Source organism: Lampetra planeri, chromosome 6 (genome assembly GCF_965212315.1).
Source record: "Lampetra planeri chromosome 6, kcLamPlan1.2.h2, whole genome shotgun sequence".
In the NCBI taxonomy this organism is placed as follows: domain Eukaryota; kingdom Metazoa; phylum Chordata; class Hyperoartia; order Petromyzontiformes; family Petromyzontidae; genus Lampetra; species Lampetra planeri.
The window spans coordinates 6395038-6422447 of record NC_136112.1 but is presented as its reverse complement, the minus strand read 5'-3'; the positions used below and the strand labels follow the sequence as shown (position 1 = coordinate 6422447).

The following is a 27410-nucleotide window of genomic DNA, read 5'->3' as shown; positions in this document are numbered from 1 at the left end:
TAATTAAAAAAATAATCATCATCATTAGCCATGGACTTATTTGCTGGATCACAGCCTCATCACTACATCGTCATTCCCTCATTGAAAGGCAATACCACATTTAATCTCACTCCTGCATATGAGCTGATATCAATGGTCCATCACTGTGATGATCGCCCTCTCGGATGTGTTCTCTCCATTGGTTGCCATTCCAAAACCTGGCTCCATCCATCAGTCATTATCCCGATATATCCTGCCAAAGTCAACTTTCCTTAACAGTCAATATAATGTATATATCACATGATTACTCTCCGATCTGTGTTCCTCTGCCTCTGTGTATTTCCAAGCATGTAGCTATTTTGTGGTTCTTTCTGTACTCTTCAGCTTTCATTCCATCTTCTATATCAGTGTGTTTCTGAACCATGTCTAAAAGGTAATACGCACTTCTTGAAAATATTATTCTTCAGGCAAACTGCTTTCCGTTATCAAATTCAGATTTTAAAAGGCACTCTATCCTGCTCTTGTTCATCTCTATTTCACAATTTCATCCGTATGCACCTTCAATAATTGCCCGAAGTACACATGCTCCGACATTATCCACTTGAGTTAATCCAACAATTATATTGTTATCAACGCTGTTGAAACTTAACATTTATTTTGCTCCTTCATCCGGAATCCAACTGTAAAGCCTTCTATGTTAACTTCTTCAATCATTTACACAAGGTAATTTTCATTCGTTATTCTAACCAAGTTGTCACCGAGTTTAAGATGGTTAATACTTTCTTAATGTATGCTATCTTTAAAACATATATGCTATGAATCTCCTTACCTGAATCTTAACCTGATTTGTATTTTGTTGCTTTCTTCATGCAATCTCATCTTTATTCATGCTTTTGTTTGGATGACTGCTTCAGTTGCCATTGAATTCATTGCTTTTATATAGTCTATAATAGCCAGACAATATCTAAAATTCATTTGGATTTTCTATGCAAGGATAATTATGTTCAAATGAAAACATTAGTTTAAAAAAAGAACTTCTCTTACATGTAATCACTTTTCCAGAAATGTACCCAAAACTTTCACTACTATACATCCACTTGAAATTTGAGCCATGCTTGTCTAGAATAGTAATGCTCCTCCACTCACCTCTCCAGATATGCCCTTCACAAGTGTACGTATGCTCCCACCTTTGGTGAAACGTGGACTGCTGCTCAATGGTAGACTTGGGGTAGACACATTGGTCTTGTTGGTGCGGGGCTGAACAATCAGCTGGTAGCCCTGCATTAACCTCTGAGAGATAAACTCCTCGTACACTTGCTGCGCTGTCAGCCTCTTGACACATTCCTCGTCACTTCTGCAACGGTGCCAGGTGACAAAATACACACCATGCCAACAGCAGTCTTGCAAATCAAAGATGTGTTTTAGGTGCAATGTAAAATAGGTCAAGATTGAACATTATTTTCTAAATTATGTACGTCACTTGAATACCGTATCTGTAAATTCTGTACAAGCGGAACACATTAGATGTGTTTTTAGCCAATTAGTCGTTTGCAGAATATAGGTAATATATTAAATTAAGGGACAGTACATTTTACAAGGGCAAAATGGTGGAGGGGAAGAGCTCGATTTATAATAAAAACAAATAACCAGATTCATTTAAGAGCATTCATTATTACAAAATGTCTCACATTATTACAGTTCAATTACTTAGCTTGGTATGAAATCACCTCATTATCACCTAAAGGACATTTTGTAATCAAAAATAAAACAATTGCCGTATTTTCCCCCATATAACCCGCGGGGTAGACCACTTTTTACAAACAAAACAAGACCCTGCGAGGTATATGGAGGTGCGGGCTATCCCAAAAATATTTTACACGTGTGACATGTCATAACTCGTTTAATGTTTTCATGGTAGGACTATCCACTATGCAACACTTACCTTTGACTAAAGCACTGCTGAATAAACCACGCACACTAAAATTGCACACGTTATCACATTTTAAATGATTCGAATTGTTTGTACAATGAAACGACAATGTTTGAAGTGGGCGCACTTTGTTTACCGTAGTACTTTCAGTGGCTGTAGGGGGGTGCGAACGTTTCAGCTGAGGCTATGGATTGCACAATGGGAAGGGCCTTTACAAGCGTCTACCAGACGCAAAATCATAATTGCTGAGTCCCTTAGGCTGCTGCTAGTAGCTGAGCACTATATAGTCGCGACCATGAGCTTTGTTTCAAACTTCCAATGGCTTTGTTGCCAGGAGGCAATGGCGTTACCGTAGTGCCGCTATTATCTGCGCAGTACGCAATCTACCAGTGCAAAAACTGTACTACCGGTCCAGTAGCTGTAATATGAGGTCGAATGCTGGTAAGCCTAACAGTACGCTTACTTACTTATCTACCAGTTATGTGTTACTTATTTATTGGATATTTACTTTTGTTACTTATTTACGGTTTTAAGTTCACTAATTTCCAGTTAGTTTGTTTTCTTTGTGCACGTTATGATTTTAATATTAACAATTGATAGTGGATTGTATTACAAATGTATACTTTGTATTAATATGATGGAATTAAGCTGCGGTAACGACGTTAAAGATATGAATGCATGCGGGGTATATGGAGGTGCGGGCTATCTGAAATTTGTTTTACACAAAACGCTATTTTTGCGTGGTATATGCATCTGCGGGTTATATGCGTATGTGGGCTATATGCGGGAAAATACGGTAAAAACTTTCTCTCAGACATCATCAGAATGTAAAAGTTTTGGTGTAAAATAACAGTGTCTGGGCCAATAACTTTTAGATTTAGTGCACAATGAAATTAGCTGCATATATGATGATGAATTCCAATAAATGTGTGTATACACACTGCATATGACATTCCCCAACTCAAGCACTATTCATTACGATTCAAATATTAGCCTATTAAAAAACCAACTGCAACACCCATTTCTCTTTAAACATATATCGTAATGTAGAAATGTCAACAGCAATGATCGCTCTTCTCAACAAGACACATTGTGCTGCCGATGACAATCACCTGTCTGCATCAAACGTATCCGGAAGCAAATCATAGCATCCCTCCGAGTAATCGTTCTGCAAGGACTGCTTGTCCGGAAAGTAGTCCGTGGTGAGAGGAAGACAGGCAGGGGTGGTGAGAGACTTCCAATCCACCCCAACTGTGCAACAGAAACTGGGCACTACCGGAGGAGAGGGGCTGTCAGCTTTGTGGGAAAACACCCCCGAGCACACAATCACAAATCAAATGTCCACGCACGCACGCAGAGACACACAGCCCACGAACATGAAAGACATTCACAGTATGCGATAAGAGGAGACACAGGGACAACAAAAAGAGAAAGATTGATTAAAAAAGCATTGAAAGCAGTTTAATTATCACAAATTCATGCAGGCAATGTGCAATGCTGAGAATAAGTGCGTTTAACATGCATGCTTTAACTTTTGTGATGATCAATATAAGCATTGGATTGGTTAAAATAATCGAAGTTTCATAATGTAAGAGATAACATACATTGCACACAAGAACATTCGCAGCATTCAATAATTGAACATATATAATATAATTACCCAATAACAAAGTCACAACTGCAAACATCACAGAAATCAGAAATTACAAGGCATTTGAATATATGTATGCAATTAAGGTGCTTATGTGAACACATGAATGGCTGCATAGGGCGTGCCAGTTTTAAATGTTTTTCCAGTTAATAAATTGAAAACAAAAGTTGCAGTTATCCTTTGCCACCATAAAAAAACTTTTTTTATATAGTACTATGTACATGGTGTAAAAAAATAAACATTTCTACTAGCATTTAGGTTTAAAGTTGCAGTCAGCAATGGTATGAATACATAAATATTCGTTTTAGAAAATTATAACCAAATAAACAGTGATAATGCTAATTCAACGTCCATATCAGTGGTCCTCATTAAAAGTAAGTAGATTTATAAAAGCTTTTGAGACTCATTAGGGGAGATAATTTGCATGAAATAATGCCAGAGAATATATGAGATGTTATCCATTTAAATAAATTTCATGCAAAACCCATCCCTCTAAATAGCTGTGGCTTTATCGACTGTTTTGAAAGAACAGACATGTGACCTGTACGCTACAAAAATGTATAACGCTTTGACAAGCACATTGGAAACCACAAGTTATGCAATGACATTAATGAATACATCAGCATGTTGGGCTTTCGTTACTCACTGGGCTCTGGGAGGGGGGGTAGATTTTTCTCGACTGAAACGGCTGCCTTTTTCGAGACAGCATTGCAAGAAAAACCTGCATCACATGAAACCAATTAAATTTGCAAAAAGATGCAGCGCTCATGTTACAATCTCATTACCGTCTAGGTCAGGGGTCGGCAACCAAAATAACAAGAAGAGCCATTTCTTTCCAATTCGGTACAAAATTCAGTATTTCAAGAGCCGCAATGCATCTATGTACATACTGTACATACGTATATATCGTCAAGAAGCAGCCCGTAAAGAGCCGCATGCGGCTCCGGAGCCGTAGGTTGCCGACCCCTGGTCTAGGTAATGCTTTCATAAAGACATGGCAAGATTGCAAATTGCACACATATTTAAATAGAGTCGGGGAGGAAGCATATACTAAAATATAACTACACTCTGCAGCATTCGACCATCCGGCTGAGGTTTAAGCTACGGCATCGCAATTGATGAATTAACCCTCTGCCTAATACAGACATTTCACACACAGAATATAGGATACCTCTACCAGCAAGGGCTGACGTAAAGATGTGTTTTTAACAGCGGGCAAAGAAACTAACAACATTAGCAGTAAAATATATCTACACCTTGCAGCGGTCTAACATCAGGCTGAGGTTTAAGCTACGGTATCACAATCGATTAATTCACCCTCTTCCTCCGACAGACATTTCACACACACACAGAGTAGAATATATGTCTACCTGCAAGGGGTGACGAAGTTTTTAACAGAGGGCAAAGAAACTAACAACATTAGTAGTGAGAGCATCAGTGAATGTGAGGTTATATAAATTAATATCTTGCACTTTTTATAGCGTTGCTGTTTAATTATAATTTGCACACGAGCACATTTTTATTACTCTGGTATGTTCATGAGCTGCAAAGTGTTTTCCAATTAACAATTCAAAAGCAGTTTTATTCACAAAAAGACAAGAGTATAAATACAAGAGTAGTTTGTTTTTAGTTTATAGCACAGCCATTATGGTAACTGTACGAACAATATAAATCTGCATCCCTTGGGCCCTTAAGAAAATTACCATTGAAACCTCAACTATTAATTAGTTTACTATAAATAAAAAATCCTGACGGCAATGACATCAATCAACAACAGGGGAATATAAATGTATAATTATTACCGTGCTTGGGGGGGTAAGGGGAGAGTTCTTCAAGGCTGCATAGGTTTGTGCCACTGATGGACGGTGGGAATGGAATGTCCTCCGAGATATTCCGTGAATTTTTGCGCTTCCTTATAAAAGACAAAGACAACGATCCTCGTTAATTATTCTACAGACTGTTGGGGCAAGTGCGTGTTCAAGAGCATCTACTACCGCCAGCAGATATGTATGTTGAACTTCTTTTGCAATGTATGTAGCCAACTGCACTAATCGGAGGTATCCGAGGCAGGTGGGTGGCCAGCACCATGCCCAGCTGTCTTTTGTCTCTGTCTCCACAGTGGTGATGTTTACAGAACGCAGCAGGTACTCATTTAAGGCTGAGTAGAACTGGCAGAGGCCCATGAGAATTTCAGATATTCGTCACCGATGTTGTCCATGAGCGAGAATCGAACCCTGGTCGCTGAGTTTGTAGTTACCCCTCTGCCCGCCACACACACACACACACTGGAACCATCAATAGCCTGAACAGCACTGCAGCATATTTAAAGTTGCACGTCAAATAGAATTTCGATTAGAGTACAAAATAACATAACCTGATAAGAATAATGTATCTGTATTATAACATATCGCATGACACTTGCAAAAAGTGTATAAATACAGCTCTTAAATATGCTAAAAACCACATGGTGCTATGGCTCATTTCTACTCGCTTGAGGATGAAAGTGACATTATAAAGCTATTTCGTATAAACACATTTTAAAACCTATCCAGTCTCATCGCTCCAGGCTAAAACATTTCTCACATGTTTAAAGGTACTGCTCATACTCATATAAACAACTTCAGATGTTAACAAGACTGCTCAGGAGGCCAGCCTCTTAAGTCTTTCCTGTTGCTCTGACCTTATTTTTATTCCACATTTCAGACACTGCCAATGATTTCCTAATAATCCTGAATAAATTAATGCAATAGGCCATACATAAAAAACAGTCCTAAAAAATAGTGTAGGGATTCATCACTGTTGTGATATTACCGTCTGAGATATCCCACCCCCTGAGGTGTGACTAGGAATTTTCTCATTATTGAGACGAGAGGCAAAATTCAATGAGCAAGTTAACATCTGGCAGTGATGCTATCTCTGGCTGCCTCTCCCACTGCTTCTATAATACTCATTGAGCAAGCCACATTAGTTATTTACTCAAGATGCTAAAGCTGCCTTTTTGAGCCTCGTAGACATGAACGTATCAAATCAAAATTAGATTTAAAAAGCTACTAAATGTATGAACTTATCATTGTATTAGTAGTGACAAGAAGTGCAGTATTTATTTCAGACCAAGATTAGTGGTTGTGGACCTTACAGATGTACAGCCACATCTGGGGCTCCCCACACCATGCGACTCAGAGGCTATTGGACGATACTTCACCATACTGGTCAGTATGGGTTGGTGAAGGTACGTAAATATATTTATAGATATGCAAATAAATATAGTCGTATTCCCTGCAGGATAAACTAATAAATAATTTTTTCATAAATTTCAATGGAAAAATTATTTTTGGTAGAAGTCTTTACTGGTAAGATAACATTTTTAAGACAATGTTTATATTGAACATCATTAAGAATAAAAAAAACTATATTATGGCATAAAAGGTGTTTCTTTTGTGTTACCCACCGATCGGGTGTACTCTCACTCTCAGTAAACTCTTCTGAATCCACAAGCTGGAGGGCCAGCTCTTCTGGGTTGGGTCGCATCTGATGGTGAATCTGAAAAGCTTCTCCCGTGGGACCTGAAGCCAATCGACAAGAGAAAAAGTTACGTTTTCACACGAAACATTTTTTTATCTTCATAAGCTGTTTTTGCCATTCTCCAAATTGTATTATCAAAGTGCTATCGTGCGTTCAGGCTCGTGTAACGACACGAAGGAAACATTACCGACGGGGAACGTGTGCATCCATCGGCGACGGTTGGAGGTGAGCTTCAGGGGCATGCGCGACGGCGCAAAGGGGTTGATGAGCGCACGCTGCGGGGGACAGCTGCCATGCTTGGTGCGCAGCAGCGATTCGGCGCTGCCCACCTGGAAGCGACCTGGAGCGCTCGAGTCCCCCTCGTCGCGGTAGTTGTTCCTCTCTGCCAAATCTGATGCCGTGCGACATGCGGGCGTGTGATACAAAAATAAAATGTAAAAGAGGGGAGGGGTGGGGGCAGCCCTGCAATTTTTTTGCTCACACCACGGCTGGCGGAAGAGCCAGCAGTGTTGTTGTAATGTTCTTACCCGTCCCGACAAGAAATCTGTGAAAATGAGCTTTATAGCTCATCAGATTCCTCCAGTATAAATACAGATTTTGATTCACTACTAGGGGGTATTTTTCTAGGCTAAAGAGCCCTGATAGAAGATAACTGTCCTACTCTTCCATGCTGAAAGATGTGAGAAGACCAACACTTTACGCTACTACAAGTGAACTGCATATCAACAGTGATGTAGCCAATACTGCTGGCTGGACAGAGGCAAGTGCAAATTGAAGAGACATGCTCATTGCTTGAACTCCAGTGCCCAGAGATCAAACCGTTGACCTTTAAACTGCACGGCCAGTATGCTACTCCTTATACCATGGCAGTAGCCCTCATCGCACTCATACAAGACTAGCTGAAGATTCACTGACTCTACTGTGCTTGCTTCATCTCAACAGGGAGTTACAACTCAGTGCTTCATTAACAGATTTTTTTTTCAACAAAAAATGTTATATACATAATCATAATGGTTTATACTAAAAACACGTATGACACAAGACAGTATAGATATGAAAATAAGTATGAACATGCAAATTACATAATAAAATAAGAGTCCATTAAATGTGTTCTTTTTACCCGAGGATAATTTAACAATTAATACCAAAGAATAAAAAAAATATAATGCTGAAAATGTCTGTCTTCAAGTTTTATATGAGCAAAATAAAATTCGAACAACTTTGCCTATTAAAAAACTTTGAATCAATGCCTGCACATTGTCACAAAAGTAACGAATGTGCATACAAAATACACCAATACCAATTGGTGCATCTTGTATGTGCATAAAATAATTATTTGAAAATGTATTTTTATGCTTGGTTCGTTCTGCTTCTCCCGCAACCTCCAATTAGCACAGTTGGCTACGTACGGTGGGAAAGAAGTTCAACATACGCACAATTGTAAAACACGACAATTCGTAGTGCCTGACGAGACTAGGGTCTCCAATTCATGGAATAGTATGAATATCCTGTCACGCGTTGGCATGTAGGTGAACCTCGTGTGGTGGTGTAGCCGAGGGAGCTGCTGATTTCACACTGGCGTTGACAAGCACGCGGTATGAGGCATGCGCCCGTAGTTCTGCCTAACATGCTGTCGTCCGAAGCCTGGCTGTTGGCCTCCTCCGAGCACTGACTTCTCCCCGAAAGGACAGGGCTTGGCGGCACCTCGCTGAAGCTCGTGGTGACTCGAGCACGCACGTCGTGCGATGGTCTGTAAATGGAAAACAACACATGAAGCTTCGCACAATCAATCATGATCAGCCAAATGACCAGACTACAATTTCTTAAAATGTAGCTCATTTTTTCACATCTATTTCATGGAATGTGCGGATTAAGAGTTTTTTTTTTATTTTAGTGAATAGCATTACATTTATAATAGGTGTTTTTAATTTTACTTTGTTAAACCCTACGCGTGACCACTTTCATGCTCATAGTTTCTCTTCATTAGCCAAACGCAAGCATCATCATCAGTATTATCATGCGTATTTATGCTGAGTACACTTTACGATCATCATTATCATCATCATCATCCAAAACTGGCTTTTTATTCCAAAGATGATTTTGCACACCGGCTGTGAAGACTCCGGTTGCAACGAGTGCTGCCTGGTATCTTGAACACCTGGGCATCATAAGCTTCATAGTCCACCTGTATTGGTAGGCTAGTCTCAGACTCCTTTGCAGCAGACATCCCTGTTTAGCAAGAGAGGGGATAAGTATGTATTAGCAACTGCAGTCGAAGCTAGACATTAAAAGGTGAACAATGTTGCAGTGAAATTGTGTAGAACTGTCTCTAAATTACAACTTGATAAATACTCAACACCAGAGCAATGCAACCATTACTTGTCATCTAAATAATACTATTTAATACATTTCGATTTAAAGCTTTCGTGACTGCAGGGATTCATCTTCTTGGTTCTTTCGGTAAAGTCACGTAGAAGGGAAGTAATAAAATAATAATTTATTATTTTATTACTTCCCTTCTATTTAATACATGTTATATTATACTGTTTTTTGACAGAATTTGAAGAAAGGTATTTTCCCTTTATTCGTGTAGAATGTTGGTACCAATCCACTTGGAGGAATGGGGGTGGTTCCATTCCCAACTGACCCTGGTAACGCAATCATTGGCTCGGGGAGGGGCAAAGGCATTTTGCCAATGGCATCAAGCCTTGCCCAAATACCAAATTGACCAATCAGGCCTCGGTCCATCTCCAACACACGCAGATACACATGTGCAAATGCGTACACCCATGCGTGCCAATTGCTATACACTCAGCAGAACTGCTGTCAACAGCGGATTAGTCCCTTGAAGGCTGAGACAGCCTTGAGAAGTGTGGGGATGCCTGGCAGGAGTGCAAAGACAAGGATCTGTATATAATGTGCGTGTCAAAGTCAAGAGCCCAACACAGTTAGTGTCACCACATCTTGCCACCACTTCCGTTCTTTTACAAATCAAGGAACTACTGCAGTCACCATGTGTCCTTCAAAGAATATCAAGGTTGCAAAGTGGCAACTTTGGTCGCTGGTCTTTGGGAATCATTCCATTTAACTATCTCAGCAACATGCCTTTCATCATCCTGTTCAAGTTTTACACCAATTACAACCCCCTATCTCAAAGGGAAATCACTGTTAGCCTCCAGCAGTATTTATATTTTCGATTCTGGATAATGAAAACAATGCCAATAATAATGGCAAGACACATGTATATGCACACTCTCTCTTACACGAAAATTCCCTGTTTGATATTTGTATATAGCATATGAACTTTTATTATAAATGGCATAGGTTAACATGGTCTTAATGAGTAACTGATGTGTTTGTGGTCATCAGCACTGGGTAGATAAAGACAGCTGGGCATGTTTCTAAACAGACCACTCCCAAACCATAACCCTTCAACGTCAATGCAATAGGTACTGCTTTGTGGGAAGCCAACACTGACCATAAGGGGTAAAAGGTATGAATGAGACAATGGAATTGGGCCACTAACAGAAATATGCATTCTAATTGCTCTTTTAAGCAATAATATAAAGTTCTATGAACATCTGTACAAGTAGCAGTAGCTTCAAAAATATAATTAGCATTTGCTGGGAATTGCTGGCCTCCACTACATTCGAGTGGAACCTCAGCTATATGCCCAGATGACAAAATGAAGATTATACATTTGCTGTAAACATCTGTAGTGTGCTTTACGTACCATTGTCGCGGATATGCTTACTGTTTATTGCTTCCTAAGACAAGAACAAAGCAAGATGAAAACATTATGCATGCGACGGTGTAATTTGTGCAAACGTTGCTGGCAAAAGTTACTTGGTGTATATGCAGTAAACAATAACAAGTATCGAATTTCACTATGTATCACATTTAAATAGATTACACCGTCTGTATGCATAGTACAGTAACAAATGGCAGAACATGTCCCACAAATAAACTGGTATCTGTAAGTTGTCATTTAGCACAGGTGAACTGGAAACATTTGCAGGTTCAGCGCTTCAAAATTATCATGCGGCTAAATCTTCAAATTTACATCGTCACATTTTCATATCATTCTAAAAGCCTCAGGAATGAAGTGGATATATTAAAGATCAAATATGGGGCTCATAACCTTCTTGGGAGCCAATTTGATGCGGGGAGTGAAGGAGGCGCAGTAGGAAAGGTTTTTCGAAGTGTAAAAACTGCAAGGGAAAAGCACATTATCAAACCTACAATACTGTAGCTTTAGTGCTAAAACTACAGTATTGATTTAATATTGTAAAATTAACACAGTACAAAACAAACGGTGTCACGTTGGTATATTTTAATTCCGTTAAATGTCTGTCTGCGGGTTTTGCTGATCAGGTTTAATACAGACAAGGTCTCTGTGCAGCCAGAGGACAACCCACACTGCAGCTGTGGCACTGTAGAATGTCGTTTATTGTTGACGACTGCCCATTAAGCTCTGGGGCAGTTTACTAGAACTACACATGGCCACAGAGAATGCTACAGCGTGGCCCGTTGATTATGCACACGCTGAATGATTTGCGTTCATGGTATAGTATGTAAAAATAACCAAAACAATTATAATCACGACTTTGTTTTGGTATATTATAACTCAAAGGTGTACTAACATAGTATAGTGAACTAAGTATACTCTTTACGACATACACTATGTGTACCCAACCTGTGATTGATCCAGTGAGGAATGTTGTAGTCATCACCAACGCTACCATCTTTGCTGCTTCTATTGTGCAGCTAAAACAAGCAAAATATGATGAGTATAACAAGCTTTATACAAAACACATTATTCTAGAGTTCCAAATAATCCTTTAAGTATAATAGATAATGCAATTACAATACGTATAATGTTAAGCGCAAACACAAACCAAGTTCTAAAATGATCACCTTTCTCTCCGCCTGATGAAAACCGCTTGTGTTGCGATCGAAACGTCGTGGGTTTTTTGCTTTATTTTATTTTTTGTTTTCTACTTACGTGACTTTTCCGAAAGAACCAAGAATATGAATTCCTGCAGTCACGAAAGTTTTAAGTCTAAATTTACCTTGCAGCAAAAGGTTATGGTCGTAACACTTTAGCCAAAGTGAATACTCAGCTCATAAGAATAAAAATGTCACAGAAGAATATTTAAAGGTGTGATTGTGTTGATTTACCTGACAGGATTATTGCATAAAACAATAATGCTTTTGTTCCTATGTGTGAAAGTTTAAGTGCTGCAATCAGTGATTTTTTTCAGCGGAGAATTTGTTTTAATGGATACCACACCACCGATTTACTTTTGTATTTTGAGCTACGCTTTGTGTACACAAATCAAACCCATTGATTTAAATGATCTACATGCTGCTTTTACTGTGCAAACTAAAAAACAATGGAGACATCGTTTTATCCTTCACCAGAAATTTTTTGTAGTTTACAAAGTATTACACTCCTTTTTAGTATACAAAAGAAATGCTACATACCTTAAATAGAGGCACAGCATGGAGTGGCTGTTCTCCCATGCATACCAGATCCACTCCGATTCCTAAATCCACCAGAAAACTTTATGAGTTAATTGCTTATTAGTATCACTGTTAAATGGTTCAAGAGGTGGCGAGGTGGCTCAGAGGTCACAGTGCTGATACCGCCATGAAGCTGGGTGATAATCCAGCCCATTCACCAATCAGAATTGTCCCAGCCCATTCACCAATGGGCTGGGACAATTCTGATTCCGACTTCACAAAAAGTCAATAAATTAGGAAAAATTCCAGACCTGATAATGAAATTATCAGTTTTGATGACATGCGAAGTGTATTATTCTCATATACAGAGCAGGTGGGAATGCGCTGTCCTCTACATTGTAGACCAGAGGTCACTTGAAGGGATCTCAAGCGGTAGCTCTGATATCCACTTCAGCAGGCCAATCTCAAACATAAAAGGTTGCGCTTGCGCTGCGAGATTCGGATGAAAACTTTGTCTCATGACATAGTTTGTGCAATCGCTATAAAATTGGGGGAAATTTTGTTGCAAAAACTATTTCCATGCAATTATGTACACGTTTATTCGTGTGGAATCACTATTACTTGCTGTGTAATGTAATCTCTTCTGGGTTGGCAGAGAATGCCGGCTTTCCACCGCTCCTGTCTGCTACTTTCTATTTCTCGATTACTTTTCTGTTACTCACTTTTATTTAAACTTTATTTTTAGCTAAGTAATCGTACCCGTCTTTCCTTCTTTAATTATTGTAGCTACTCTCTTTTCTTACTGCTTTTTTATGCAAAACAGCTTTCTTCTTTTTAGCTTTGTTCATCCCTTACTCTTATTTTTCCAACAGGTTCTTTCTTCGTTATCTTTGTAATTTTCTTGAATGCCACCCTGAGACATTGCAAAAGGTGCCAAGTAGGTACAAATAACAAAAAAAATCTGAAAGTTTTATTACATCACATAACCATATATTAACCTATTTAGTTTTCTTCAATACAGCATTGATTTGCAATAAGCAACATTAAACATTGCTTCAAATTTTTGCTGAAGTGTTTAAATATGGTTGGCACGAAAAGCATCTTGGAAAACAGTGGCCTGGTTCCATTGATTGGGCTGGATTTATTAACTTTATAAAATGTACTCGTACAGATTAACAAAACAATGTTTAATTGTTCAACCACTTACGTTGAATTAAATGTTCTATTAAATACGGTTTAACAGTTTTAGAGAATACATAAAACATGCATATGTTATGAAGGAAAACATTGTATTAATAACATTATTACATACAACGCAATGCTTTCATTGCAGAAAGCAAACTATAATTGATACACAAATGCAGTGTGCAACCACTTAGGGGTAACATATATTTGACCAAATCAAATATTTCAGACGAAAAATATATATATTTTTTCAGAAATGTTTGGTTTGGTAGAGCAGGTAGCCAAATATGTAATACTTGGGGGTAAACAGTGCACAGGGTATAATGGGCTAGGATATAGGTTCACAATGCTGGGTGTGCAGTGTCAGCAGAGAATAAGAGGCCTGAGTATAGGCAGCAGGTAGAGTATGGCTCACACAGACAGTTAATAATAGGAGTGCAGAGGAGGACGGAAGGAGCACCGACTGCATGGATTGTACACATGTTTGTGTACACGTTTGCCCCAAGAGTCTAAAACGCTATAGAGGGGATCTTTGTTGATGTATACATGTTTTTGCATGTCTAGAGGATAAGGTGTGTCTGTGTTGTGTATGTGTGCGCATGTTTATATAAGTACATGTTTGTGGGTGTGTATATATGTATGTGGAGCGGTTAGCGCGCTGAGCTACGAACGGGGTTTCCCGGGTTCGATTCTGGCTCATGGCCAACACCAGTGACGATTATCTGAACCGGTCCTGGGCCTCCTCCGCTAGGTCGACTCAGCCTTAAACGAGGAAATGGTGCGGTGTGTCAACATCGTCACTCAGGAGACAAAGGTGGTCGGGCGTGGTGCTGGCCACCCACCACCCATGCCTGTCAACCCCTCATCAGTGCCCACCTTATTACAGACCAATTCAGACCTTATTGGTCACCCTGTGCCCTTATAAATATTAACGTTCATCCTACAAAATCCCATCACAAGGGAGAAACACAAAATGACACATTTTTTGCCCGTATTGCAAACGGCTGTACGCCATATGGACCTGAAAACTCAATTTCCCTGTACAAGAATACAGGTAAACTGTATGGGTTGACACGGTATACCCACCTCATGTACCGTTCCAGCCTTCATAGGCGCTCGCTAACAGCTAAACGGGGGATCTTTGTCTTTGTATGATGTAAGTGCATTAATGTATGTGTTATGTACAAATCCATGTTTGTGCTCTTATTTACATATATATGTGGCTGTGCTGTGGGTGTGTATTTATGTGGGTGTGTGTAAGTCTGTCTTATAGGCTGTGCGACTTTTGTCTGTGTGCTTTATGTGTGAATGCTTTTTGTGAGTTGTACTTACATTTTTGTGTTAACGTTTAGTCTTTACGCGTGATAATTTTGTGTCTGTGCATTTCTGTTCCAGTTATGTTCAGTTTGGTTCACTACAGCTGAGGAAGCTGAATATTCGGTAGTAAATCCCAGCTCCAGTGCAGCATGAATAACAGCATGCTAACTTAGATTTGTGTTGTGCATTGAGGCGCTTGAGTTACTAACCATTGTCAATCATGCGCTGTTTTGTAAGAATCATCAGCTGTCGATCCACCTCAAATACACCCACGCCTGGTGTGATCACGACTGTCATCTGACCAGTACGGTCAAAATTACGATTTATGTAGTGCTTGTCAAACACTGTGAAAACAAGTGACACATGTAAAACAGTGTGCTCTTAGAAATCACCAGTAATATTTAAAAGGTTATTTTTAAAATGCATGCAGCGCACGTGAAACCAAGCATTTTTGTCAACACAATTAAAAAATGTCAACACTCAACATTCTGAGAGAAAACTTAAGCGTAAAATACACACTCTTTTTAGAGCATTAGAAACTATTTAAATGTCCAACAATGTAAACCTAGGCAAATTAAAATGCACAATTCAACCATACACGAGTGTGCAGAAAGTATTACGTAGAAAACGGAAATGACAGAAATACATGTAACATTTGATATCTTTATGAAATTCAGATGATGAAATGCATCTGCAGAAAAGAATAATTACCATTGAAAGAGAGGTTGATTGATTCCAAGTAGTTGCCTTGGGCTGCAGTGGAATTGTGGGCCTTTGGAAAACCCTCTAGGAGACAAAAAATACAATAAACTTATTTCAATTACACAAAAGGTTGCATTTTTTTATTGGTTATCATATACTCATATAAACAAGATGAAAACCAAGATATATTACTTTAAAAGAAAATGAAACTTTTAATATGACTGCAAAGTGTGCTGGTTTATAATTATGAACTCTGACAAGGCTTTGTTACTATCACGCCACTAAAATCTGTGCAAGGGAAAAAAGTGGTCCTTGCTGTATGTAATTGGCAAACATCCTCCCAAAATACATGCAAAAGCAATGGCTCCTTTAAACATAATTCTTCACAAATCACTCAAATATACAGCATACTGCTTACATTGTCTACATTTATACAAAATATGGTTTGTGTTGCACGACACTAAATATTAATCTTTTTGATCCATAAGCTAAAAAAGTACAAGTTAACTTTATAATAATGATAATCAAATACTATAATCATATAATAATTAAATAGTATATACATATACCGTATGAGTGGTGTTGAACTAGGACAAAAAGTCACACATTTTCATATTTTTTGTTGCAAACATACATTTGTTCATGCTCTGTGTGGCAAATTGCTAAAAAAGACATTTTCCAGCACACAGAAGGCATTGTGCGCTACATTTAATTCTGTGCTCCAATGAATTAGAATTTTCCCCAATCTACAAACAAGCAAATTGCAAAGAAATGGTAAGCAATTTTAAACGATTCTGGCAAAAACTTTAATATCATTTTTATTTTACTACTTAAGTAACAATTTTTTTTATCGAATTGCCCATCTGCTGTCAACTGTGGGTGCCAGCAGGTATGAGGCAAATGCTGGCCAGTGACACAATAATCCAACCACAATGCTTAGCCTCACCACCTTACCAATGGTCTTCAGTCGTACAAGCCTGGGGTATTGAATGAAGATCTTCTTTATGGTGACCAGCAGAGACATCCAATCGTCTCGCCTCTCATTTTGCGCCACCACTCTTAAAATAACCATACATTATCATTGCAATTGTTAACCAGGCCTTCTTAAAATAATTCATCTTCAACATTATTCCGTTAAATCTTGATTTGAAGCTTTCGTAACTGCAGGAATCCATACTCTTTGGTTTTCAGTAAAGTCACGTAGTTAGAAATAAAATAAAAAACAAATCACGACGTTTCGATTGCAACACAAGCAATCATCATCAGGTGGGAAAACCACAGCAATTTTTTTTTTGTATTATGAGTATTATTCCATTAGTTTTATTTCCATAAGTTAAATATGTATAAAGGACCTATAGATAAATAACAATTTAAAAATATTTGTAAAATTGATTATTGAAATGGTGCAAAAAATTGTAAAGGTTCTCGCATTGGGTACTTCAAAGCAGTATTTAAGATAATTGTTGGAAGGACACATAATTATCCTGAGAGATAAGAAAAGATCACATTGATGAGGGAACAAACGTAAATCAAAGAAAGCATGTGGACTGTTAAGGAAAGTGGGCTGCAACGTAACACAATGCAAAAGGATTGGATGATGGCTGAAGTACAACACTAAACCAAACTTTTTTTTATTTTACCACATAAGGCCCACTGAGCTATGTAGCTCTTTTTTCAAAAGCGACCTGGCCACAATTGATGGCTCAAAGAAGTGGCTTATTATGTGGAAATGTACACATATTTATGAATGTGGAGGGAAAGACAAGAGGGCCTGAAGAAATATCCGTGTGGCCACGGAAAGGACATACAAACTTCAAATATACAGGCATCAGGGTTGCGATAAAACAAACTCCTGTATACCAGGCGAGGTAGTTAACATCTTGCCACTGTAGCATACAAGACTCATAGTAAAAAGGCTACCAAAGATGACAAATAATATGAATACAAAGAGATGATACAATTCAATGGGGATATTGCCATTCACGACCCCGAGGGATGGTAAAACATGAGAAGGCCTTCATCTAGCAGTAGACACAATGGCTGATCATTATTTTTTTACATATACAAATTTCAGCTGTATGTGAGCACAGAATAAATAGAAGCTGTTATTAGAATTGTATAGTAAATGCTTAAACAAGCAAAACAGTATTTGAATCTGCACATAACTGAGACATGAATCTAGCTATTACCAATTCTTTGGGTCTTTCGGTAAAGACACGTAGATGGAACATTTATAATAAAAAATATACAAATATCACGACATTTCGATCGCAACACAAGTGATCGTCATCATGCGAAAAAATATAGCGGGAAGGCTGCTTTACCGAAAGACCCAAAGAATATTAATTCCTGCAGTCACGAAAGCTTTAAGTAAAGATTTATTACCAATAGTTTTTTTGTGAACCACTGTCCTGTGTTCATCACTTGTGAATGACCAATTATATAATCGAGTGGAAGCTTGTACAATGTAATTATCCATTCAGCACAATTTATATCTCTCATGCCAGCCTCTAAATCAATATAATTATTGCCACCAACAAAGACAACAAATAGTTGTTTCCCCCCAGCAATATTAACAGTATAAATACAGTCATTAACATTCCTTTTTTAATATATTTCATATTGACAGTAACTATTTCATGTTGACAGTAACAAATTTCATTTCTTGAAACAAAAGAGGGTTGGAAGACTACCACGCATGCCCACTATACTAGATACGTGAAATAGCAATATGACTGGCAAACAATTAACAGTAATTGGTATTCTGCTAGTGTACAGGTATGAAAATAGGTTTTCCCCTTTTGCTGGCAACAAAACAGGTGTTAAGATGTTAAAACACCAAACTGAATGTCTGCATTAACCACAATACTTGTGGTCAGAATACAAACAAAACACATACTCTAATATATGCAATGTCTTTGAAACTGGTTGGTCCACATCAGAGACAGCTTTCTTTGGAGCCTAGTCTCAAAACGCCTTTTGGCGTCCTCTGGTCTAACACCGTTTTGAGACGAGGCTCAAAAGAAAGCTGTCTCTGGTGTGGACCAATCAGTTTCAAAGACAATGCATATATTATCAGAGTATGTATTTTGTTTGCAGTATTGTGGTTAATGCAGACATGATTCCTTGTAGAAGGTTTCAGTTTGGTGTTTTAACATCTTAACACATGTTTTGTTGCCAGAAAAAAGGGGAAAACCTATTCTCATATTTTGGTACTGGCAAAGGAGGTCCCATGAGACAGTATACAGGTAGTCTGTGAAAACATTTCAACTCGTTGAAAGCTTCACCTGTAGTGAGTATGCCACTAAGCTGCACAACTTTTGTTTTTAAGTACATGCTTTTTAATTACCATATTTTGTACATGATATTGCATATATTTGTCTCCCTTCCAAAAAAACGGCAGAAAAATATCGCATGTATACTTTACACAATTTATAACATTTCAAAGAAGACTTGTAGGTCATAGATAAAAGTGTATTCCATATATATATTTTTTAATATATCTTTTTAACTGTTGTAAATTTCCACTGCAGTTTTTCATGCCATGATGAATAGTTTATGTCACTTTCTCAATATTGTTTAGGCTGACAACACTCTTTACACGAAGTAAAAAACGTGCATCCGCAAAATATGCATGCAAGCACACGCAGCCATACACACTGGCACAAACACACACATATATATGCACATAGACATGCAGGCATATGAACATGCGGAGTAGCACTTACACAAAATGCACATGTGCACATATGTACAAAGTACCCCCGTATAGCCGTTAACAGACTGTTGGAGCAAATGCTGGCTAGGTTGCACCTATGAAGACCAGCATGGTGCAGGAGGGGGTGGCTCACCAGCACTATGCCTGCCCACCTTTGTCTCCCCAGTGGTGATATATATATATAGATAAATCTTTAAAATAAAAATATAATTCAAACAAATAAGAATGTTGCCGTAATATAGGACGCAACATCTCTGAAAAATAAATGTCCTTGTTATCTTAGGTTTTTGGTTTATAATCTATCTTGTTAGTTTTGTGTGTATGTTGAACGTCTTTCACGCTGTATGTAGCCAACTGTGCTAATCAGAGGTGCGGGGGAGGGACAACAAACTAAACATAAAAATAAATGTAGCAAATGACCTTAATCACAAACACACCGTGGCATTAAATATATTTGTGAAACTTTCTTCATTCCCTAAATCATGAAAAGGAATACATTTTACAGTTAACATTTGTTACACTGAATTACATAACAATAAATAAAAAACATTGAACCCCAAACAAATTGAAATATATTCCCTGTTCTTGGATACTGTGATATATTAGGATATATTTAATGAGCCTAGCATATACGAGTATCAATCAAATGAAAGACAGTAAACTGACATTTCTCTGCATTTATTTAACATTTTAGAACTTACTCCATCAAGTATGTTTCAATCACAAATACGTGATTTGAAAAAAAGTTTACCAAATATGGTTTGACAGGTTAAGAGCCATATTTGTATTATTTGATTGCATATGCTACTCTTATGCTTGAAGGTTTCATTGCTAACAGCTTGGTGCACCATTACTTTAGACAAAAGGGCAGTGGTCACATTTGGAAAATAAACTATCAACATAGCCATCTCATTATTAAACGAGACATGCAATATAGCCTCGGTCGAACAACTCTGGAAAAGCTGATGCAGACAAACGTATAAACTTACCGATAAAAATCTTCATAGAAGCGGCCCCTGAAGTCCTGCTGTATGTGGCAATTGAGTGCCTCCGGAAAGTCATCTAGGTTAAGATGAAAACCCAAGTACCAATCAAGTTGTTAAGTAAAGGAAAGTTATTCTAAAGCAGTTTTTTAAAAACAATTTAACACAAACAGTGGAAAATACTGTGTACCTTTGTTTTTAGCTTCATAGTATGTTCTTGAAAAAAGAACCACCGTTACTTCATGACTGCAGTTTTTGTCCTGAAAAATAAACAGCTTTCACCTTCACAATAAATTTGAAACTGCATGTAGCTCAGCTTAATTTAAAAACAAACTGCTTCTTTGCAAATGTCTACAAACAGAGTAATGGAAACTAAATTATGGGTGGATGAGTTTAGTTACCTTCCATTTTGTAAACAAATCAGTTAAAAACCCATTCACAGCCTTTTCAAAGTACAGGTCACCTGAAACACAAATAACGATTAATGAAACAACAACAACAACCATTAAGGCATATGCCAATGTCTAGACATACTAAATTTGTGAGATGGTGATTTTAAAATCTGTTCTCCATTCCAGTAATATTTTTTTGTAAAAAAAAAATCGTGCATTGCAATTGTGTAACTGACCAGATCTTTTGAGTTGAAATCATTTGATAATTCTCCTGTATGTCTATTCATTATGAAGCTGGATATTAAAATGATGAAAGATAGCATGAGAACATGTTTATTACACACTGAAAAGGGTGAAACGTAATGTCTTACCAGAGATGTTGAAGTCCCACATTTCACAACACATCTGGATGAAAATGTAAACCATTGCCGAGGTCGAACGAAAAACAACCTGCAAAAAATGTGAACAAATTTTCAACTAATTCAGTCATTAAAATTAAACATGTATAATTAAAATACCAAGTTCAGATCTTCAAGTAAAATAAAGCAATGTAGACGTAAATATCTACGTTTAACATTACCTGTGATTAATTTACATTTTACGATATTATTTTAAGTACAAATTGTTTGGTGACGCTGGGTTGGCAGTGGTGCACAAGTACAATTAACAACAAAACTCACACTAATCAACAACACTGCCTTCAAAAGAAAAATACATAATCGGACATGTTTCAGGCAATGACCCTTTGTGATGTATGTGCTATGAAGGGCCATTTACAGAAATGCCACTTATTACATCTTTTTTTCTCAAGGTGTGTTGCATTTTGCTGTGTTTAGAAGTGTCAAAAACCTTATCAGTAATACAAATGTCAATGATTGACAGAAGAAAAGCTTCACTAAATATGAAAACTTTTTTTCAGTAGGGTCCTTATTTGCATGTTTGGCCAATACCATTCATGAGTGTGTGGCATGTGGGGGGAAACCAGAGAAAACCCATGGGAATGATGGGGTCACACTCAGCACTGCCATTCCCTGGCCTTCTTGCAGCCTAATGCTTACAAAAACCTGGCAAGTCCTGGTGGTCACACATAAGTATTACTGGACTAAATCCTGCATGGCTTCCAATATCTGATGAGATCGGCTGAATTAAGGGTAATTTGGTCATGAGCACAAATATTACAAAGAAACCATCATCTGGGTATGAACTGGTCACCTCTTTATAAGTAATCAAATGCTCTACTCCAAGTTATACTCCAAAATAAATAAAATCCACAAAAACAAACCTAATTCATGAAACATTTTCCTGTTCAGAAAAAGTCATTGATGAACACTGCTGCCTTAGAGCAACGTTTCTAAAACGTTGTGATTTGATGCTCTAGTACATTGCATCAAAGCCTCAGAATGGTTTTAAATGAGCCTTGGATTTTAATAAATAAACAACTAAAGATAGACCACAATAAAAATCTGCTTGAGAAATGGCAACAGAAGAAACTTGCAACCTGGATTAATTACTTACTCTGGTATCCTCAGAGATGAACCCACACGTGACTTTCTCTCCCTTGACCCACAATTCACTGGCCTGGGCCCTGAAACATGACACACAATGAATATAAAGGCAATGTCTTCGTCAACCAGGCTGTGGCATTGAAATGCAACCCAACAATATCATATGAACTTTAAAAGATCTGGACAAATTCAAACAATGGAATATTATACTATACTTAAAAACAAACAAACTTCCAGACTATGTCCTGAATAATTATAGTTTTAATTAAAATATCATTATCAGCAAATCCATACAACAGTATAATTTCATGCTAATAAACGAAATATATTATAAGCCACATGTAATTATCTATAAGACCTTACATACCATCTTAAGAATCAAGTCAAATCACACTTTCAACAGAAAATGTAACACTTACCTAATCCCTGCAAATTCCACCTTCTGGGTGATGTATGCACATGTACTGACCTTTAAAAACAAAGGTATAATAATAGTTAAACCAATATGCACATCGAGGTAATATATGTTTCATAAACTGCATAATAACATAGTTAATATCTTGACTTAAAGCTTTCGTGAATGCAGTTTAGTTTATGTTTTACCAGACTTTTCTTGAGTCTCCACATATCACTGCGGCTGATGTATTGATCCTTAAAGGTAAGCTCCAACAGGTCAAGTGTAACATCCTAAAAACAAGCAAATTAACAATTAAAACTGTGTTGTAAAGGAGAGAAAATGTCAATGCAGTTCCACTGAGCTGACTTAGTTTATGTCATACCTATGTTACAAAGAGGTTTAAAAGCTAAATTTTTAAATGACATTTTACATCTTGGAATTACTGGCGAAAAGTGTGTTTACTCTCCAACACACCAGTGTGCTGAACTAGTAATAATTGGAATGTTTTGTTTACGTGATAAACCTTACTAATTGGCTGTCAGGAGGTAGGCGGGTTTAACATTAATATTTACGCGATCTAACAAAAAAAAACCCACTATTATGGATTTGACGTCCTATTTAAAAGTTGGGTAAAAGTCCACCCCAAAAAGTCTCATCACCAGTGTCTATAACTTGGAATACTCTTGAAAAGTCAAATGTCCATGCCTAGGCAGTGAAACATTGCATACAAACTAAAATACGTATGACTTGATCATTAAACTTTCCTTGATAACTCTTTCGTGGGGAAAAACACACGGAGTAATGATTCATTTTTATTATTTTGGACAGGTCATGTTCCTTAGTTGCCCAATATGCTAATCCCCCCCCTCCAATTGATTATCCTATTATCTTCCTAGATGGAAATGTGTTATCGTCAGTTATATACACACATGCAATGCAGTCGTTTCTTTAAACACGTAGTGTTTTTTTTTGGCAATAATGCTTGATAAAAAACTAGGATTTTTTTGTAAAACACCATTCACAGCATTTCAATTTGTATATATAAGATGCGATTCAAGCTGCAATATTCAAATTATGCAGCTACCTTTTAACCACAAGCTGTCAAATGTGTCTTGAAAAACAACAGATATAAAGTAACACTGCAAATTTGCAACTGACAGAAAATGCGATTTAAAAAAAGATGACGGTACTTACACTGGGTTCAACAACATTGACAAAAACATCCTGGTAGGCACGGAGTTTAAATACACCTGCAACTGACTGGTCCACGCTGACAGTCTCTAAAAAGCACACACATACCGTATGTTCATTAAAATAATTGTTATGACTTACAATACATATTATACATATGTACATTTAAAAGAATATCCATGCAATGTTAAAGTGTTCAGCATTGTAAACGCAAATGGAGTTCACGGTATGGGGTGTGTACTTCTGTACAAACCTTTTTGTAGGTCTTCCTTTAACGATTTTACTTGGAGTAATAATGGGCTTCAAAGAAAATATATAAACAGGGAATTATTAGGAACGCACACAATTTAGAACATGAGTACAAAAAAAACTGTTAACAAATCTGAGTACATATTGGCTTTACAGAAAGACCCATAGAATATGAATTCCTGCAGTCACGAAAGCTTTAAGTCAAAATTTAAATCTGAGTACATTTGGTGATTGAGGGGCTCAGGGATTAAAGGAGTGCAAGTGTGAAGTTTTAGCTACCCATGGTTAAACTGGGCACTCAAGCATAGAGAGTCAATAATCTCTGTCTGGTCGGCAATGACTGTACAAAAAAACGATCAAACAAAATTTGTGGTTCACTCATTTTGGTTAATTTCTGGTCAGAAACTTACAAAAAAAAATTTGATCCCACATGAATATTCTTGTTTCAGGGCATTAACAGAGATCTGCCCCTCGTCTTAAACGACGTCACAAAAGTAGTGATGTTATCTTTTGGCAAAGTGCAATTAACAAATAAGTTCGATTTATCACGGCCACAAAATTCGTACTGCAAGTTGCGAACAAAAGTCCCATGCACTACGAGCTGCAGTTCCGAATCTTAATGTTTTTATTTCATGGAAAAATGCCAACAGAATTAGAATTTAGATATACAAAAAAGGTCATTAAATGTAACACAATGTACACGAAATTATTAGTCCCTGACAATGTCAGTGATTGTCACTGTGAACAATAATTTTAATATAATTGTTTTATATTTGTATTTTTATTTTATTATTTCCCTTCTACTGTACGTGACTTTACCGAAAGAAACAAGAATATAAATCCCTGCAGTCACGAAAGCTTTAAATTAAAATCTTAACACCTGTTATATTGCCAGAAAGGGTAAAACCTAGTCTTATTTTTGATCATCAATGCTTTATATTGGCTAAAGTTAAACTGTGCATTTGACAATAACGAATGGGTTCAGGAAGGCTATTGTTTACGTTCCATTCTCACCTGTACTCATCATCTGGGTGAGCAATTTCCAAAATATCGCCAATCTTGACATTTGGAAATACTTTTGGGTTCACTACCACCTCTTCGTCTAGTAAAAGAGAAATACAGGCGTTAATAAGAGAATAATCATCACATGTTTAATCCACTGCTCGCGTAAACGCTATATCTTTGACAAATAACAAGGCATATGTTGAGATAAATATTGTTGGAAAAAAAACTGCTTACCACTTTCGTGAAAACCCTTTTTATGAACCCAAAGCTTGTAGAGTTTTCCGGTTTTCATCTCGACAGCACGTCTAAAATGTCATGTTTAACAAGAGAGAGCAATAAGTTTAAGAGCATGTCATTATCACGTCTATTTTTACTGCTGGATGAAGGTGGACATGAACGAGGTAATGTAAAACCTCAACTTTGACCAGTGTGGTGATGCATGACTGGAGTTATATTAAGATGCAGGAGGAAAACGTGGATTGTATCACATAGTAGTAAACAAATGACATTCAAACCTACCCTAAACTCTCCAATTAGCAAGGTTGGTTACGTACGGTGCGAAAGTTCAACAGAACTTGTAAAAAAAGGTGTCAGTTTTGTTGCCAGATAAAAGGGTAAAAAAAACAATTCTCAGACTTGCACAAACCATGTGTACGATACACGTACCGAGTCGTGCATATGAATCAGTTCATATTCTGCATACGCACGATATGGCCATGATACAATGAGATTGTGCCACCGAAACAAAGGTGATCCTTGCATGTAATCGCGACTGCTAATATTGATAACTGGCTGTGCTGATCTGGAAGGGGAGCACAATTATGCTCTCCACGCCTAGTAAAGGCCTCGTTATTCCTATTCAGTATGTAATCATAGGCGTTGTTTTGTTTTACTTTTACAGGTTAATTGCAGCAGCAGACTGCAACAGTCCACAACATACGCCAGCATTTAAACGTGTTTGTACCCCTCCCCCCGCCGCTTTATACACGTTTATCACCATCATTATCACCACAACAAAACAGAGAGAGGTTTTGTTTCACTCCGTCATTCACTGTAAGAGGCGCCCAGCACGGGCAGACCCTGCGCAGGGGAAGCTGGGGGGATGGTACCGACGGTGCCGACCCAGTGCCCCGGACTGGAAGCCCGGTCTGGCGGGCAAGCTCGCTAGGCAAGGCCGAAGGATGCCCGTGGAGTCATAGGCCGCAAAAGTCCGCTCTCGCGAAAAAAAGAATATAAAAACCTTATAGGAAATTTCCGTCGATGTGACAATATGTCGCGTTACATGCGACGCAGCGCCGAGCAACTTTTATTTACCCCCTTCCCCTCCCCTCCCCTCATATTGCACCACTCTGGAGAGACGCCGGCCGTGTACGGAGCGCCTACAAACACACAGACGTCCACATTTGGTTGCGCAAGCAGCGCCGTGACGAGGGCCTCTACGTCACGCCCTGTGACGTACCACACGACCTCGGCTAATAGAAATGGTCTGTAAAGCACGTGGCGGGAATTTCAAACGATCGTTTGCGTCAATATTCGCAGCTGGTAAATGGCCACGTGGCCCATGTGGGTCACTGTGATGCCCGCTGTATGCACTTGCCCGTTTGATTAACCGGTGTGCGGTTGGCAGAAAGAAAGCAATGCAGCAAAGTTAATTGTACGTACGGTACTTCTGTTTACGTGACAACCCTTACTAATTGGCTGTGTCGAGTGGTGGAGGGTTTAACAACACATTTATATTTATGCGATGTAACCCAACAAAAAAACCCTATATTATACTTCTGTGCTGCTCGCCTTCACCAACCCGAATTGATCAGCGTGGCGAAGTTATGGTCAAGTAATCCCCACGAGGCTCTTATCCCGCAGTGGATTGATATGTTAGCCTAGGCAGAGCCATAACGACCTTTCGCCTGAATCCCATGTAAGTGATCTGTGCTGGCAACTTGCTGCTAGTGACAATAACCTCGTGCGCCGCTGCCAATTTCAATTTCCTGGCATAACTTTGGCTTACCGACGTCCTAGCACAGGGAGTGAAACGCTGGACATCATGCTGAACAACGCGTGATGCAGTATCGCAGTTAGTTACTTTGTTTATTTTTATTTCTGTAATAAAGTTTCGATGGTGTAACCAGGTCCCCATCGGCAATGAGCATGTATTGCCAATGGTTTTTACCTGTGCCAAAATAAAACCTAAATAAACCAAACATTTTGGATGAGGGAT

General features: G+C 38.1%; 1 protein-coding gene across 9 annotated transcripts in view; it reads right to left on the bottom strand.

Annotated features, from left to right (window-relative positions):
* DEPDC5 (DEP domain containing 5, GATOR1 subcomplex subunit) overlaps positions 1 to 26610 on the bottom strand; it is a 46480-nt gene extending 19870 nt beyond the window's left edge. For 5 of the 9 annotated variants that reach the window (XM_078595370.1, XM_078595374.1, XM_078595373.1 and 2 more), the window contains exons 1-27: positions 26433 to 26610; positions 25427 to 25497; positions 25202 to 25289; positions 24192 to 24238; positions 23942 to 24027; positions 22954 to 23037; positions 22770 to 22819; positions 22361 to 22430; positions 21217 to 21295; positions 20855 to 20916; positions 20644 to 20713; positions 20460 to 20532; positions 16707 to 16810; positions 15762 to 15836; positions 15260 to 15394; positions 12570 to 12631; positions 11779 to 11849; positions 11224 to 11293; positions 10816 to 10849; positions 9191 to 9311; positions 8618 to 8832; positions 7270 to 7473; positions 7009 to 7123; positions 5363 to 5472; positions 4207 to 4281; positions 3022 to 3205; positions 1167 to 1333 (exon numbers count right to left, since the gene is read on the bottom strand). In XM_078595370.1, the coding sequence (XP_078451496.1) occupies positions 1167 to 1333; positions 3022 to 3205; positions 4207 to 4281; positions 5363 to 5472; positions 7009 to 7123; positions 7270 to 7473; positions 8618 to 8832; positions 9191 to 9311; positions 10816 to 10849; positions 11224 to 11293; positions 11779 to 11849; positions 12570 to 12631; positions 15260 to 15394; positions 15762 to 15836; positions 16707 to 16810; positions 20460 to 20532; positions 20644 to 20713; positions 20855 to 20916; positions 21217 to 21295; positions 22361 to 22430; positions 22770 to 22819; positions 22954 to 23037; positions 23942 to 24027; positions 24192 to 24238; positions 25202 to 25289; positions 25427 to 25484 (2509 nt within the window). In that variant the 5' untranslated portion in view covers positions 25485 to 25497; positions 26433 to 26610. The other 4 variants (XM_078595375.1, XM_078595372.1, XM_078595378.1 and 1 more) reach the window with 4 other exon arrangements.
* Between the last annotated feature and the right edge of the window lie 800 nt (positions 26611 to 27410).